This window comes from Apium graveolens, chromosome 5 (genome assembly GCF_009905375.1).
Source record: "Apium graveolens cultivar Ventura chromosome 5, ASM990537v1, whole genome shotgun sequence".
NCBI lineage: Eukaryota > Viridiplantae > Streptophyta > Magnoliopsida > Apiales > Apiaceae > Apium > Apium graveolens.
In genome coordinates, this window is record NC_133651.1 from 310,976,587 (window position 1) to 310,995,265 (window position 18,679).

Genomic DNA, 18,679 nt, shown 5'->3' on the forward strand with positions numbered 1-18,679 from the left:
TATATGTTCTCCGTGAACATTTATGTTATGTAAACTAAGCCTGTTTTGTAAAATAACATATTTTACAATATTTTATTTGTAAACATATGCAATTTTCAAATAAATATATTTTGTAAAATAATATATTTTACAATATTTTATTTGTAAAACATATGCAATTTGCAAGATTTTGAATAAAATAGTAGTAATATTTATGCAATATTATTTGAAAAATAAGATTTTATGCAATATCTAAGCTATTTTTATTTACCGAACATATATTTATATGGACTCCACTAACAAAATATTGTTCATTAATTATTAATTATTTTACAAAAGTATAAACATGTCTCATTGGTTTTTGAAGGGTTTAGAAAACAAATTCGGAAGTAGTTAAACCCCGACCTAATTATCACCTCTTTCCCCACGCCTCTACGCCGTCGTTGCGCAAATCCATGGCTGCTAAAAAGAAAGGTCAGTTTTCTGTTCTGGGTTCTATCTCTCTCCCCCCCCCTCTCTCTCTCTCTCTCCCTCTCTCTCTCTATGTTTTATAATTTCACCTATTCTTGATATTGAAATTACCCTCTCTTGCTTCTTTTAGTCAAGAAGTCAAAAAAAGAAGTGACCCATGAAATTAAAGAAGAAATTGTAGAAGATATAGATGAAAAAATCGAAGAAGATATAAGTGATGATGATTCTCCCAAGCTTGCGAAAGAGCATTCTTTACAATTGCAAAGACTCGAAAAAAAGGTCACTTTTTTATACTTACTATACGCACATTTCTTTTTTACGGTACTTAGATGGGTACATTATATTTGTTTGAATTGTTTCGATTTTTCGATAAGCTTGTTATGACAGCGTTTAGAGTAGGCTAGTACAGAGAATAGAAAGGCTTAACGATTTTTAGGGGGGCGGAAAATTGAATTTTGGGATGATTTCGTAAACATTAATTTTTGAATTTTTGATAATGATTATGTGAATTTAAAATGGTAGTAATTGTAATGAATGATTATATCGGTTTTTGTTTAAGCTATTGTTAGTGGTTTGTTATTCTTTGTAAAATGTTACTCCCTCCGTCCTATCCTATCCATTTGTATACAGTTTTTTTCAATTCTTGACACACACTTTAAGATGAATATAAAATATATATTCATAAATTATTTTTGAATTTTTGGTTTTTTGTATAAAAATTTAAACACCAGATTTTCATTCAGAAGAAAGAAAATTTAAAAATAATCTACGAAACTATACCTTAGAGAAGCATTAAAATGCGTGCCGAGCCCTGTCTCCCGATGTATACAATCTAGGGGGACAGAGGGAGTATTTGATTGGAGATTTTTACTGATTTAGTCTTGCTATGATTCTATATTGTTTGATGCTGTTATTGATTTAAACAAAAATGCTCGTTTTTTATTCTTTTTATGCTACAGGATCCTGAATTTTATCAGTTCTTGAAAGAGCATGACAAGGACCTACTAGAATTCAATGCAGAAGAAGACGAAGAAGATGTGAGACTAATTTACTTTGTGCTTTAGTTAGTTTGTTTTGGTTTTGGCGTTTGTATGCTGAAATATAATGGTGCAGGAGGAGATTGAAAGTGATGTGGATGGTGAGGAAGTGGAAGAAGATGAGGATGCTGCTACAGACGAAGAAGATGTGAGACTAATTTACTTTGTGTTTTAGTTAGTTTGTTTTGGTTTTGGTGTTTGTGTGCTGAAATATAATGGTGCAGGAGGAGATTGAAAGTGATGTGGATGGTGAGGAAGTGGAAGGAGATGAGGATGCTGCTACCGACAAAACTTCTAGAAAAGTTATAACTAGCGCGATGGTTGATACTTGGTGTACTGCCATTAGAGAAAATTCAAGCTTAAGTGCAGTGCGCTCTCTTATGAAAGCCTTCCGTACTGCTTGCCATTATGGCGATGACGACGGGAATGAAGATGTATCAAAGTTAAGTGTCATGCCTAGCCATGTTTTTAACAAAATAATGTTGATTGTACTAACTGAAATGGATGGAGTTCTTCGAGAATTATTGAAGCTCCCTTCTTCTGGTGGAAAGAAGGAAACTGTTTTAGATGTAGTGAACACAAGACCTTGGAAGAATCACAATCACTTGGTGAAATCCTACCTTGGAAATGCTTTACATGTCCTGAACCAAATGACTGACACGGAAATGATATCATTTACATTAAAGCGTTTAAGATATTCTACAATTTTTTTGGCTGCTTTCCCGAGTCTATTGAGGAAGTATATCAAGGTATGGCTTCAGTTTCAACAATTGCATTCAGTAGTATGGCTAGTTAGTTGCAATTCTTCTAAACATAATAGTCATGATTCATGGATTTGATCTGACATATTTACAGGATCCAAGGCTTTCATCTGACATAATTTTAACAGGGTCTAGATCTATAACTTTCCGGTGATAATTGTTTCTGTGAAGCATAGATTACTAAAGTGAACTATATATGGCTGTTGTCTCATTCCAAGTCCCGAACTAAAACTCCAACAGTATTTTGCATTATATGTACTATGTTGGCATATCTTTTCTCTTTATGTATTGATCACATGGTTTGAGTAGTTATATTTTGGTCTAGAAATATACTCTGCCATGTAGTATCAAGTGAACTATACTTCGAGCTATATATTATATCTCCCCCCACGAAAAAGAAGGCAGGAAGAATGAGAGCAGATATAAATTATAGTAATCACGAAGGGAATGAGTTTAAGACGTTAATGTAGAAGAATTGGAAAATATTTATTACTGCCTACATCCACTACTGACTAAGGCTTGTTGTTACACTACTGATTTAATTCTAGTACCTGTGGCAGAATTTTTTTTGCTAGACGATGTTCCAGTTTAGCAGGTTGTAAATCATGATTGTCCTGAACTTCTCAGGTGGGTCTTCATTTCTGGGGAACTGGAGGAGGTGCACTCCCAGTTGTCTCATTTTTGTTTCTAAGAGATTTGTGCGTTCGTATTGGTTCTGATTGCGTAGATGAATGCTTTAAGGGTATATACAAAGCTTATATTCTCAATTGCCAGTTTGTGAATGCAAAAAAGTTGCAGCACATCCAGTTTCTTGGGAATTGTGTCATTGAGCTTCTTCGGGTTGACCTTTCTGCTGCATATCAACATGCCTTTCTTTTCATCAGGCAATTGGCAATGATGTTAAAGGAGGCATTAACGATGAAAACAAAGGTACCGTTATACTTGTGAGTTTTGCAAAATTAAATATTAAATACCATTATAGAATTATGTTTCAGACAGTTCGTAGGGTTATCTGAAGCTCAACTTTAAAACCTTTGCAATTTTTTCCCCGTACCAGTTATGGGTTTCTTACTTTAAGAATAAAACAAAATAAAATGGATACAGCTACAGATATATGACCAAAAATCTGACATCCATCTCCTGGTAGATAGCTTACTGTCATTTATTGTTTTCTACAAATAGCTTGCTATTTTTTCAGTTGCTGCATCCTTTTAGCTGGTCATTGCTTTTTATAATCTCTTTTTAGTTATATATTGTTTTTTTTTTGTAATTTCACCCTGATTTAATCATTCGCAGGAATCCTTCAGAAAGGTTTATGAGTGGAAGTATATAAACTGCCTTGAACTTTGGACAGGAGCTATTTGTGCTTACAGCTCAGAAGCCGACCTCAGTCCCTTAGCATATCCTCTGACTCAGATAATTTCTGGTGTTGCTCGTTTAGTCCCAACTTCTCGATATTTTCCCCTCAGATTGCAATGTGCTAGGATGCTCAACCGTATAGCTGCTTCAACTGGTACCTTTATTCCGGTCGCACTGTCACTTTTGGACATGCTGGATATGAAAGAATTCAATAGGCCCCCTGCAGGAGGTGTGGGCAAATCTATAGATTTGCGAACTGTGCTAAAGGTGTTACAGATGGGGATAGTCGTACTATTCAGTAATGTTCCTTTCAACATTTTCCCTTTTGTAATTCCAAGTTTTTTTTTCTGCAGGTAAGCAAACCAATATTAAAGACGAAAGCATTTCAGGAGGCATGTGTCAATACTGTGATTGAAGAGATCACTGAGCATTTAGCTCAATGGAGCTATTCTATTGCTTTCTTTGAACTATCATTTGTTCCTGCTGTGCGGTTACGTAACTTCTGCAAATCTACAAAAGTTGAGAGGTTTCGGCGAGAAATGAGGCAGTTGATTCGTCAGGTATATGGTCATAATCTAGTTTAGGGTATGGCATGATGCAATTCCCTTAACCTTTTTAAGGGCATCCAAAGCCAATTTGTTTAATAAATTGGTCATGGACGACCTTTTGCACGCTTGATTGTCTTTAAACTTTTGCACACTTATAATTAATCTCCTTTTCACCTTGGCTTAATTTTTTCAATTGTTTGCATGCTTCTAATGCTGATTGGTTTGTATGGTTTCACAGATCGAAGCTAATTCTGAGTACATCAATGTGAAACGCATTTCAATTTCATTACTACCAAATGATCCTGCCGCATCATCATTCTTGGAGGTTTGTACAGAGTTGACCAATCTTTATAGACTTTTGATATGCTATTGAGTGGTAATTTGGGTCACTGGCTGATTCAGAAACTAAGAACTATATTGGCCTTTTTATAGATTATGACCTGTATTCAACCAGGAGCCTGCACACCTCCCCCCCACTTCTTAAACCAGCCGTCTTGAAGTCTTGAGTCGTACAATGCTAAGCATACTACTACTTATATACTGATTATTATATTTGGCAGTGGCATGGTTTTACATTGAAGCAATATTAATTTTATAGGATTACAAAACCAGTTTGCCATAAAAAATTATTGATGCCTTACAATAGTAGAACATATTGACAAATGACAACAGTAGAAAGCATTGCAGGATACAAGATATATTATTGATCGAACAAATAGGCGAATAGGATATGCATATATGTGCATGCATGCATGTAGCTTCATTGTCTTGAGAGCACATTTCTTGCTCCAAAATGTAACCAGAGATCAGTAGTACAAGGTCTTTTAGTCTGGATAGTTCTATATAATATCGTAAAGATTGGCTGGTTAGTTTACGAGTGCAGGGAAGCTTGATACCTGTTAGTTAAGGTAATTTTTTTTTGTGCCCAGTGTGTACATTGACGTTACTAGTTATTTGGTTATAGGATGAGAAAAAGTCAGGTTCTAGTCCTCTGTCCCAATATGCAGCCACTCTACGGCAGAAAGCACAACAAAAGAGAGACTCATTAACAGAAACCAGGTAAAATTTGACGGCTTGTTGTAATGTTGTGTCGATTGGTCATGTTTGATGTCACTCAAAATGGACATTATCTTTTACAGTGTAATTGTTGGCGAAGACTCGTCTATCTTTGGAAGTAAGCTGCCAGGTGATGATGATGACGACGAAGACGGCGATGATGATGAAAAAGAGAAAGAAGGTGGCGCTGTCTTCAATTCCTCCTCTTGGTTACCTGGATGTGATTCCAAGTATGTTCTTAATACATCTTTCTCTATTTTAAGCACATGTGTGTGTGTCCTTTGGATCTCATTGTTCTTCTCTTGCAGAGTTGAAGTAGCAAAAGAAGATAAAAAGAAAAGAAAGAAAAGAAAAAACAGGGAAACAGAGTTTGATGAAGGGACAGCTTTCGACGAAGACGTTGTGGAAGAATTGATTCTTAGTTCGGATGAAGATGAGGGTTCTATGAGCGATTCTCCATCCGACGGGGACGATGTCGAAACTGAACCAAAGTCTAAAAACAAGAAAAGTGCACAGAAAAAATCAACAGGCAAGTTTTCGAAGAAGAAAGGGCAATTTAATGCAAAGAAATCAAAGAAGAGGAAGAAAGCAAATTAACAAGTCATGGGTTGTACTATAACAACATTGGAGTTCTTTATCAATCAATTTTGTCCGCTGCAACTTGCAACTCTCCTAAAACTTCATTTTTATGAATTTGAAATTTCACTGTTGTATCTTGTATGTATTTTCTTTTGCATTTTGTAAGAACAAAAGAAAGATTATAAACAGTGCTTTAAATTTGTTATTGCAAAAAATCTGAATCATAATTTTTGTTTAGCTGACAACCGTTGCAGTTTCAGACAACAGATCTCTCCTTGTTTATTTTTTAAATTATATTTCATTATGAATGTATGAATTTTAAATTTTGTTAGTTTGAAAGGGAAAATGTACTTATTTTTTAGTGTCTGCATACAAAATCATCCAGTTTTTGTATATATAAGCACAGTTTAGAGGAACAAGATTACACACAAAAAAAAACTTGGTTGTAGAACTCCCAAAAGATCACTGAAAGCCAACTGATATCCAAGGACATCTAACTTGTCCATTTGCAAAAGTAATTCATAGCTAAAATCCCAAACAAGAGAAAACTGTCCTAGTTTCAGAAGTTAGTTCAGTGGTACATACATACTTCAAGATAAAATTAATACTGGGAAATCTCGTGCTTGCGCTTACAATTCTGCATTGTGACAGAGCCAGTACTAGTTGCATAGTGCCTCGGAACAACCATGCCACTTTTCCTTGAATACATCATTAAGGGTATGACCATTGGTATTTCCTGTACTTCTGTAGCTTGAGAACTGATTGTATCAGTTTCTTCTTTACGATATATCTTTTCAGTTTTTGCTTCAGAACAAGATTTAGGAGTGTCCACCCTGTTAGGCATGAGCTCTTCTCCCTCTGCCACTTGATCCTTCATTAACTATTCGACACACGTAGAGTACGGTTTGGAATTAGATAGCAAACCACTAATCGAAAATTAGGCAATTGGTCTTTTGTGTACTTTAGTATTTAACCTAGTTTTTTCAAGAATGAAAAAATAAACAAGCATAGAAATGAAAGTGTTGTACTACCTTCCAATCTTTGAAGTCAAATCTGAAGATAAAAGCAGTGTACTTGACTTCTCCTGAACTTACAGAACTAGCTGCAGGTTGATTCCTAGGTGCTGCAAAATGGAAAATAATTCGTATTAACCAAATAGCAAACACAGAAACTTGCATAGAAATTTTAGTAGTTTAAATAATTCTGAGGTGTTGTCTTACAAACAATGTGAGAACCCATCTCATCCACAACAATTCCAACTCGCCCATCTTTCACTAAGAAAGACAAAGCAAATAAGTTTTCCACTGTTTGTGCAAATGACTTCCTGTTCAACAGCAGACGTTCAAGCTTGACACGTTTCTTCTTGCTTAAAATCTCAAACATGGTTAACATATTCCTATCTGTCTCAGTTTTCTCTTCACCGTCGGTATGTTTGATCTGTTGAACAAGGAATCGGATAGGCACATTTCAGAAATACAGCAAGAAACTGAAATTATTTGTACTTTATTGATAAGTGACGAAGTTTTAAAGGTAATAATCACAGTCACCTCCTCTGGTTTAGCCCTCCTGATTGTTGGCCTAGCATAGCTTCTACGAGCTGCAAACTTACGAGGCTTAATATGATTTTTCATGGGTCCAAGCCTTTATGCAAAGCACAAATGCATAACATATACAACAGGCATCAAGTCAGCATACACACACACACGAGAACTAATACTGTAATTTAGCAATAAACATTCATATAAACAAGAGCTTTTTTAAATTCTCACATTGTGCTACACCCTCTCACATTCTGGAAATGAGGTAAAACAAAAAGCCCAACATCTCTCCAGAAAAGTAGATTCTTCGAACTATCAGAAATTCCTCTTCTTTGATCTTTACAAAAGTTTCTCAAAAGACACGATATGAATTCAGAATGAGTAACACCGCCTATGGTGTGCTGTTTAACTGCTGTCATCAAGGCACTGGTAAGATTCAAAAGGGCCTCTGCATCCGCAACTTGCTCTCTTGGTTTCTTGACTGCATAATCATACATTGTACATAAAATTTATTCAAGAGTGATGGTGGAGTTACTATTAGAACCAGTGGCAGGACTAGAATTTTCAAATTACCCCGAGCTAAACTAGTACTACTAAATTTCTAACCCGAGAAAAAAATATAATTTAACCAACCACCAGTCTTCGAATAATTAAGAAACGTAAGTGTTCATGATAGAAAATTCCACATTCTAGCTCAAACTATCTCCAGCTTAGTAGCCTAGTGAAACTCATTTTCCTCGGTTACAACTACGAAAGTGTTAGTGGGTTCAGAGCTATAGATGCATAACTGTATGAGTTTCTTGGCAACAGTACTTAAAAATGGAAATATTGATGTCTACTGTTATGTAGCAATTGAACTTAACTTCCTATAATGGCTTATTAACTTTTTCGCCCTTAAAACAGATGTACTCATAAAGCCTTAAACTATATATCAAAATTGTATTTTTTTGACCTAAAATTGTATTACGGCTCTTTTGTCACGGAATAAGGTCAAAAAGATACAATTCTGATATCGAGGGGTAAAAATATACACTTTAGAGTTCAAGGCATTATAGGTTCATCGGTTTATAAGGGCGAAAGGTGCATCAAGTCCAATATAATAGCGTATTTTTATATAATAGTGACATCAAAATCATAGCATTTGCATACTACTTAGTCCTTACACAACACATTATAAGATTCAAGAACAAAAAAAAGCACCTATATTAGCTTAACTCATATACAGAAAAATACCATGGAGATGCAAGTCCTCTACTTCTTTGATGATGGAATCGAATTTGTTTGAATCAAGACCTGCTGCTATGTCATCTTTGTTTTCTGCAACCACCACATTATTAGTATAATTTAGACCAAATGCAAAAGAAAAAATATAATCAGTGTAGAATGTAGAGTAGTAGAAAAAACCAAGAAAATGAGAGAGAGAGAGAGATTTGAGGGAGAGGGAGAGGGAGAGAGAGAGAGAGGGAGAGGGAGAGAGAGAGAGAGAGTGGGAGAGGGAGAGGGAGAGGGGGAGAGAGAGAGAGAGAGAGAGAGAGAGAGAGAGAGAGACCGTTAATGAGAGAGAGAATCTTGAAATAATCAGAACGGAGGACTCTTCGATCTGCTGCACATTTTTTGGTGTCCTCAACATTCATGTCTTCACAATTATCTGCCATTGCTCAGTTTGAAATAGAGTAGAAGAAATCAAGAAAGACAGAGAGAGGGGAAGACTAAAAGGCTTCTTCTTTAAGTTTTTTTTAATCGAGAGAGAGAGAGAGAATTTCCCGCGCGGTGATTATTTGTGATGTGACAGCGCGGGCCTTTGTAATTTCACAAATATTAAAGCCCTGTAGACTTTTAGAGAAAAACAACGTATACATTCAATTTCATTTTTATCTAAAATTTTCTTCAAATTATGAGTGTATATATTACTACTATGTAACACTCTCTATGCCAAATAATAATAGTTTCTTTTCATAATTTTTAAATTATTAAGATAATATTAACCAATATTAAATTTCCACTTATACTCATTACAAACGTATGGATTCCATAAGGATATAATTAAGTTAATTATAGATTTTTACTCACCCTCGTTAATTGTTCCTCTCTCCGTTACACTGGATTCTTTACATTGGGGGATGAAAGATCGATAAGTAATTTAAGAATCCCGTAAAATATGATTTCTTAAATAATTTTAAATATATTTTTTTAAATAAAAATATAATATTTAAATTTTTATACAGAAAAAAAAATCTAAAAATAAATTATAAAATTATATTTTACAGAAGTCTTGACATATATGAAGAAAAAGTACGTAAAGAATTCAGTGGTACGGAGGGAGTTTCCAATTATAAAAAAAGATAATCTAGAATAATGTCAAAATTTAGCTCTCCAAGTGACCGGTAGCCAAAAAACACGGTTTAAACTGCAAAATCTTCTATCGATCCCAACTAATCGTTCAGGTAATAATGTCCAGCAGATTTCTGCTCCTCGTCGCCAGCAGATTCGGCTTGTTAATTACCAGCTGAAAAGTGAGAGGGTCTTGTCTACATGAGACGTCCAAGTTCTACAAAAATATTGCGGAGAGTTTGCAGTACACTCAATTGATGGTCTCCCCTCAAAAACAATGACTCTGTCTGCAAGATATGTTGCCAACATAATGTCGCCATCCACCACAAACGTTGTCTTCTTGTTATGGCGTATAAATCTTTTTATGACTTTAGAGACGACAACAATTTGTTCAGCAGACAAACACGCACTGGTTTCATCTATTAGATAGATCTCTGCAGGCTACAGGGAGATGCAGCAACAGTTTCAGTAGACAATACACAGTAGGTGACTGGAAATTTCAGTGGCTTGTTCTGGAAGCATACATCAGTAAGTGAATCCTCACAAAATCGAATATCTCTGATCTGCTGGAAACCATTTAAGAACGTGTCCATTCCTTCTCTGACAGAGAAGGGAAGACCAACAGCTCCGTATGAGGAGGGTAAACCATATAGGCAGAAAATGGTGTCCAAGACAATAAGACGTACTTTAGAATCGTTATTACAGATTCTTTACGCCTACATATACAACACACACATAATCACAAGCCTGATAAAAAACTTTAACATCGTGGTTGGCGGTTTTGTCGTTTTCTCCATTGTTGTTGTTACGAGGGGTATACAGGAAGATCAAAGAGTGGTTGTTAATTATCTGGATGAAATCAGGAAATCAGTGGTGTAATACAGTTAATTGTTTCTTTTGGTTGTAAACAATTTGGATTTACGAGTTTGGAGTCTCTTGATGTGGCGTGCCTTCAATTCGGTACTTCAAATCAGTTTTGGACGATCATTGACGATCGTCTTGGGTATTTGATACTATCCGGTGTACATAGTCAGGGTGGCAGGTCATTAGGAGGGAGTATGGTACGGTTGACTACTTTAATATAGGCACTTTGACTGGTAAATTTTTAGAGTTGGTTGATGTACTACGCAAAAAGAAAGTCGATGTTATTTGTATACAAGAAACTAAATTATTCCGAGTCTTTGGATGATCAAACTGGGTTGGTTTTGCAATTAGAGATGGGTTGTGTTCTGTTTTAGTTTTTTTTTGACAGATTTGTGGTAATTCAAATATTTAATTTGGAGAGTGATCTCTAAGGGAAATATTGAGTTTGAGACATCAAAATGAGTGCAAAATAAGAAATCGAAGGGGCTTACGACAATGAACCAATGAACGAAGTTTTTTACGGTAAGTCACATGTGAAGAAGACCATGAGCTGAGGTATTGTATTATTGTTTATTGTTTCCTAGCTTATTGTACTTACTTTTATGGATCATTGTTTAACTAGAACACACATATTTGTGCACACACACAAGCCGGGATCTTTTGAGTAAACAGCCTCGTCATTTTTTGGAATGAGGGTAAGACTGTGTACGATATACCCTTACACCGCCCTAGGTGGTATTATTGGGCACGATTGATTGATTGTAGGAAATGGTGTCCGACGTATAACCCATGACACTCATGTCAACATCAGCAACCATGCATTACATAATTGAAACTCAAATATTAATAGGTGACATGAAATTTTCATTAACGAAAAAATAACACACAGATGTAAAAGACATAAAATAAAAAAATAATAAGTAAACACCCATCAGGCGTTTTTAAAGATCAAATAACTTGAGCAGCCTTCAGCCTCTGTTTAACATCCAGATGGTGTGAAGGCAGATTAAACACGTAAACTTGAGCTTTCTGTAAAGCTATGAGCCCAATCGCAAACCTCTGAAGCTCACTGGGAGACAAGCTAGAGACCTTACGCCCGATTATCTGATTTAATTCAAGGTCAGACCAGATCTTGTCTTCCACGCCTCTCTCATCTTTTTTTTCCAGAATATCCCCTACAACTCCTTGTCGGTACTCCCTTCCCAACCAGTAAAGTACATAAGGCTTGGTACATACCTAGAAAAAGACATTAGAGAATGAGTATTACAACCAAGCGAGACATGATACAAAGGATTTTAATCGCAAAGACAATATAAACACAAGGGGAAGTGCAGAGATATACTAGCACACACTCAGGAACCTCTTTTAAACACCCTAAGATGCCACTAGGTTGAACCCTTCTTCACGTGAACTTGCAGCATCCAGGAGATATATTCATACAAGGGGTAGTTCGACTTCTCAAAGTAAGTCAAAACTTGATGTCTGGAAGCAGGGTTCTGAAAAATGTGGGAAATACCAGATATATTAGACATACAAGAAATAACTATGCTAGAAAATAGGACCACACACCAACCACTTCCCTACAATAACTCTACTACTCTTATTTGTAAATGTTGCCTACAAATACTCATACTTGACAGCATAGCCAATTCAGAGTTGAACAAAACAAACATCAAATAAATAACAATAAATTAAAACACTAAATTTGAGATTATCCAACAATTCCCCCCCCCCCCCTTAATCTCAAACTTCTTGTCTAGTTACTGCACTCCCAGAAGATCACGCATCCTCTCAAACTTTATTGTTGTCATTGCCTAAGTCAGACTATCAGCCCGTTGCATCCCACTGCTAACATGTTTGACAATCACTTCGCCATGTTCTACACATTCACGAATGAAATGGTAGCGGATATTAATGTGTTTGGACTTGCCATTGAACACATGGTTCTTAGCCAAGTCAATGGCTGGCATATTTTCGATATATAGAGTAATTGGACCTATATATTCTGATGTGATCTGACCCAGTACATTCCGCAACCAAATCCTTTGACAAGCTGCTGCAGTAGCCGCCATTAGTTCAGCTTCGCATGAGGACAATGCCACACACCTTTGCTTTTGTGACACTCAGGATATGAGACTTTCATTCAAGTAATATGTCATTCCTCTTGTGAAACCTTTTGGTGCATGGATGCGAGCCCCTCTTCGTAAAAAAGTAAAGCCAGTAGGAGCGAAATGGCTTCGATCCGGAGTAGGTGGTAACAGTTTCATGGCAGGTAAGCAAGCTCAGGACAAGCAGAACAAAGGTGACGATCCTAATCACGATCCTAATTTTACTCCTGCTAACGCGGATTCAGTTGATAAGGGAGGGAATCATGCAGATATGATATCTCATAATTTAAGTCCACGAGCGAACGTTAGTAATTTGAATTATCAAACAAATTATACTAATGTTTCGGAGATAATTGCTAAAAAAGATATTGGAATAATTGAGAACAAGAAAAGAATGACAGGGGATGGCTGGACCTTGACAAAGTGGGCTTAAACAAAGAAATTTTGATGGACTTTGAAGACAACACTGAGACTGATATGACCAAAGATAGCCCAGGTAATATTTCAATTCCAAAAAATGTTTATGGGACGGGTACTCAGGGGAGTACTCGCCTAACATTACGAGTCTTATTAGTTGGAATTGCCATGGGCTTGGGACCTCATGGGCTTTTCAATTCCTTAAGGAGATAACTCTTCAAAAGAGACCCGATTTTATATTTCTTTGTGAGATTATTTGCAAGACAGATATTGTCGAAAGGTTCCAGCGTGCAGTTGGCTTTGAAGGCTTACTGGTAGTTGAATCTCAAGGTCATAGTGGGGAAGTTGCATTACTATGGCGTAATAAAGATGATGTTGTGTTACGTTCTTATAACAAGAATCATATCGATGTTATAATTCATTTGAAAGACTACAACTTGTTTCATTTTACGGGCATCTATGGTGAACCAGACAGGAATAAACGTCATGAAACTTGGCATCTTATACGCCAACTTCATGCCAATAATTCTCTTCTTTGGATCCTCGTAGGCGACATGAACAATGTTTGCTCTCAAGAAGATAAGTGTGGCGGCAACCCTTACCCCCAATACCTGGTCAGTGGTTTTCTGGAAGTTCTAGATGATTGTAATCTCCTTGATATGAACCTCATTGGTTATCCTTATACTTGGGAAAGAGGAGTTGGTACCTCCGAATGGATAGAAGTCCGTTTGGATAGAGCTTTATACAATGAAGTTTTCTCAACTATGTTTACAGATGCTTCTCTAACAAATTTGGAGGTCTCCACCTCGGATCACTGTCCCTTGTTTCTAGAATTTTATAAGGCTCAGCAGATGATAAAAAGTCATATCTTTCGCTTTGAAAACGCTTGGCTTCATGAACCAATGTGCCGGCAATTAGTTGCAGATGTTTGGGATCGTAATCAAAACAGGTCCTTCTTCGAAAAAATCTCTGAATGTTCTCAACTTCTTTCTGTTTGGGGACAGGACATAACGGGTAGTTTCAAACGAAGAATTCATGCCCATAAACGAATTATTAAAGCTCTGAAGGGTCGTAGGGATGACAAATCAATCCAAATTCTTAAGGAAAATAAAAAAGACTTGCCGAAGTCTATGCTCAACAAGAAACCTTTTGGAAGCAAAGGTCCAAACAACTTTGGCTAAAAGAGGGGGATCAAAACATAAAGTTCTTTCATGTTGCTGTAAAGAACAGACGAGCCAACAATCAAATCAGAAATCTGAGGAATAATGAAGGTATTTTGGTTGACTGGAACTCAGGCTTAGAAGAGGTGATTATTAACTATTTCGCTGACTTGTTCAAAGCTTCAAATACAGATTGGCAAGTAGTTACTGATTGCATTCAACCGAAAATTTTTGAAGATCAAAATAACCTTTTACTGGAAGACATCACAGTTTCGGAGGTTAAAGCTGCTCTGTTTCATATGTATCTTGACAAGTCTCCCCGGTCCTGACGGCATGACCCCGGGATTTTTACAAAAACTTTGGCATATTGTTGGGGATGACATTGTTAAGATAGCCATGATTTTTTTCGACACAGCTCAAATTGATTCTCAGCTTTTTGGTACCAACATAACCTTGATTCCCAAAAAGAAAAATCCGCACTTCATGACTGAATTGAGACCAATTTCACTTTGTAATGTGATATACAAAGTTCTTTCGAATGTGCTGGAAAATAGATTAAAATCATTTATTGATTTAATCAGCTCTGATACTCAAAGTGTTTTCATTCCCGAGCGTCTTATTACGGACACCATAATGGTGGCATACGAAGTTATGCACTTTATGAAACGCAAAACTAAAGGCAAACAAGGGTGGATGGCTCTTAAAATCGATATGAGTAAGGCGTACGACCGAGTTGAGTGGAGCTATTTTGAAGCAGTCTTAATCAAGTCGGGATTTAATGAGAAGGCTGTTCGTTTATTTATGGCTTGTATGAGCAAGCTAGAGACCTTACGGCTCCCTCATCACGCCTCTCACGCCTCTCTCATCTTTTTTCCAAGAATATCCCTTACAACTCCTTGCCAACCAGCAAAGAACATCTGACTTAGTACATACCTAGAAAAAAGACAACAAAAAATGAGTACCACAACCCAAACGAGACATGATACAAGATACAAAGGATTTTAATCGCAAATACAAATATAAACACAAGGAGAAGGGGGAAAGTGCAAAGATATACTAGCACACACTCAGGAACCTATTTTAAACACCCTAAGATGTCACTAGGTTGAACCCTTGTACTTGAATAGATTGAAGAGGATAGGGGGAAAAGGAACAATGAAAAAAACAAACTTTTACGTGATCTTGCAGCATTCAGGAGAGAGATTCATACAAGGGGTAGTTGGACTTCTCAAAGTAAGTCAAGACTTGCTGTCTGGAAGGAGGGTTTTGAAAAAATGGTCATGAAAACGCAGGGCTAAGAACACATGCATGCATTACAATTAGAGCTGGCCATTTGTGCGGTCCGTGCGTGCCGTGCCGGGCCGGGCCGCACACGGGTTGAACACTCGGAAACATAACACTGAACCGGCCTGTTAATGAGCGAACCAGGCTCGGGTCGGGCTCGAGTTGAAGAAACCGAAGTCGTGACCGTCCAGGCGAATAACCGCGTACGAAACCCGCGGGCTCGTGCGGATTACCGAGCTCGGGCTGCGTGCTCTGCACCGCTAGACTTCTTTTCCATTCTGCTACTTGATAATTTATTATAAGTATTAATATATTTTTAATCAGGAGACACAGTCACACATGACATGAGTGTAGTGTTGGTGTAGGAGTGTAGTGTTAGTGGAGGTTGTACATTGAAAATAATTAATTACCAATATTTTTGTTTTTTAATTTTTCTGTTGTCCCGCTGTTCTGCATAGCAAATAATTCGGACTTTGTGTTTTTAAATTTTTCTGTTAAATAATATATTTCATATTTCATAATTACTTCAATTTTTTTTATTTGGTAAAATAATAATTTTATTATTTTAATTTTTTGGGTTGAAAGAAGACGACATCTCATATAAATTTTATGAATTTAAAAATATTAAAAATATTACAAATGAATAAAAACAGAGATTATGTATATGAATTACAGAGGGAAACAAAACAACTAAACAAATGTGCACTCTACTAAACAAAACAATCCGCGGGCTCGTGCGGGCTGTGCGAGTTGCCTGGTCCGTGCGGCTCGTACGGGCTTGGCTTCGTGCGGGCTCGAACGGGCTCGTGCGGTCCCGGGTTATTAAAATGAAATTCGTACTCGGTTCGTACAGTTTAGCGAGTTGGCGGGTTTAAACCGGCCCGGTTCGGTCCGAATTTTCTCTGGTTTTGATACGAGCCGGTCCCGAATGAGCGGTTCGAACCCGCCCATTTGGCCGGCTCTAATTACAATGATAGATTAGATTAATGATTAATGACTTAAGAATTTACATCATGATCATTAGCACGTTGAAATTTGAGCCCAAGTTCATCATCATCATGTCCAAGATTGGGCAGAAGTTTCCCGGACAAAATATTAAGGACATTTGTCTTGCCAATTCCAGTTGGTCCAACCAAACCAAGAACTTGATTAAGCTTAGGAATGGGTAGAGGATCGTAGAATAAACAAACACAAGACATTATAAAAGTTAACAAACTAGACTACTTAAGTTAATTACTATTAGAGTTAATTTCATTTTGCATCCCTTTGGTTTCGGCATAAAGCGGATTGAGTCAAGAACTTTAATTATATGCAATATGCATTCCTTAGATTTTAATACCCTTATAATGACCACCCTTCGGCCGATTTTTGTTAATTTTGACCGTTAAATAACGGTTGACTAGGGGTAAAATGGAGATATTAAGTATAAAATATTTTAAAAATATGTTAAAAATTCGAAAAAACTACAAAATAATATTTAAAAAATATAATTAATTTTTTTATAGTGCGAGTATCTATATAAAATTTTTATAATGTGCATAATAATTATATATATATCAAAAAATATTAAATATATCAAAAAATATTATTTAACTTGAATATTTTAAAGATGAAATAATAATAACTTGATTATTATTTTTAAAAAAGGCTTAAATCAATTTAACACGTGATTCAATTTTTTTTAAAAATCATTATATTTTTTACTATTTTTTCCAATATTTTAAATTTATTAATATTTTATTTAAATATTTTATATGTGTTATCTCCGTTTTACCCCTAGTCAACTGAAAATTAACAGTCACAAAAAATTGGTTAAGGGGTGGTTATTGTAAGAGTATAGATATTTAAAAAATGCATATTACATATAATTAAAGTTCTTAACCAAATTTGCATTAAGCTGAAATCGAAGCGATGCAAAATAAATATAACTCTTACTATTATCGTCCTCAAGTAAGTACATACCCATATAAACTGTAGTTGGAATGATTGAAATGGTGAACAACATTGGAATCATCCAAATTTTTGTGATTTGCTAGACAACGGCAATACTGCAAAAGAAAGAAAAAAAGGATTAAATAATAGGTTATGTACGAGTTTAGTGATGTGTGTTATAAAAGGATTGATAAAACTTTATTATTACTCCATGACATATTTTTCCCTACTAGTTGCTAACCCGTGATTGGCAGGGTCCGAAATTAAAAATAATAGTATCACATTATTATTTGCATAAAATTGAAATTTATAATGCGTGTAAAATACAGATTTAAATATAATATATAAAATGCTGTTAAAATATGTAGTTAAAAAAATTGAAGTTAAGTGTAATTCTAAAATTTCACCGTATAGTTCTAGTTATGTATACACCTAATTATTACTTATATAAATATGACATGTTAACTTATTGATACGATTATTTTAAAGTAAATCGACGTTTGAATGTTGAGCAACAAATAAAAATTGAAGGAAAATAAAATTTAAAGAGAGTAGAAGTTAATTTTTGTCAGTTAAGATTTTATTACATAAAACTTTAAAAAAAGTTTGTATAATTTTCTAGTTAGTACCAAGATTTATGACTTAAACATAGTTTTCTTATAATAGAGATAGTTGATAACCCGTGCGAAACACGATCCTGAAATTAAAAATATCGAATTAATATTTGTAAAGAATTATTCATAATCCGTACGAAACACGAATTAAAATTAATATATTAATATCAATATTAATTTGGTACTTGCAAAAAATAGTTATGTGGTTAAAAAAAATCGAACTTTTTATGAAATTTTTCACTATAATTCTATTTTTGCATTATTTTACTTGATATAGAAATGTAACATATTAGTTTTATTTTTGTGAAAATAACTGTATCTCTATCTTATGAACCAAATATCTGTTCTTTATATAATTTCATATTAATATAATTTGATAATTATCTTATAATTAGCCTTTTCAATATAGTTTATTTAATATTACTTAATTATCGATAAAAATTAATTTACAAATTAAAAGTAAATAGATGTTATTAAACTTAATTTAATATTACTTAATATAATCTAAATACGGCCCATAAATTTGGACTGTTAAAATATGTTTTTTAATTCAAAGTAAATAAACGTTGTGATGGACAGTAACAAATACAATCGTTAATCAATACTTTTCAGTTTAAAAGTTAATAAATGTTACTAAAGTC

At 35.2% G+C, this 18,679-nt stretch overlaps 2 protein-coding genes across 2 annotated transcripts; one reads left to right on the forward strand and one right to left on the reverse strand.

Moving 5' to 3' along the window:
* The first annotated feature begins 327 nt into the window (after nt 1-327).
* On the forward strand, nt 328-6,027 carry LOC141659402 (nucleolar complex-associated protein 2). The gene is made up of 12 exons (XM_074466255.1): nt 328-453; nt 581-729; nt 1,410-1,487; nt 1,564-1,635; nt 1,712-2,236; nt 2,876-3,178; nt 3,545-3,874; nt 3,961-4,167; nt 4,394-4,480; nt 5,120-5,214; nt 5,295-5,441; nt 5,520-6,027. Exons 1-12 carry the CDS (start codon nt 435-437, stop codon nt 5,806-5,808), a joined length of 2,301 nt encoding a protein of 766 aa, XP_074322356.1. The 5' UTR covers nt 328-434; the 3' UTR covers nt 5,809-6,027.
* Nucleotides 6,028-6,225: 198 nt separating this feature from the next.
* LOC141662135 (non-structural maintenance of chromosomes element 4 homolog A-like) lies at nt 6,226-9,086 on the reverse strand. Its single transcript, XM_074469184.1, has 7 exons — nt 8,878-9,086; nt 8,562-8,645; nt 7,560-7,809; nt 7,338-7,431; nt 7,011-7,227; nt 6,822-6,913; nt 6,226-6,670 (listed from the first exon to the last, which is right to left on the reverse strand). Exons 1-7 carry the CDS (start codon nt 8,981-8,983, stop codon nt 6,392-6,394), a joined length of 1,122 nt encoding a protein of 373 aa, XP_074325285.1. The 5' UTR covers nt 8,984-9,086; the 3' UTR covers nt 6,226-6,391.
* Nucleotides 9,087-18,679: the final 9,593 nt, after the last annotated feature.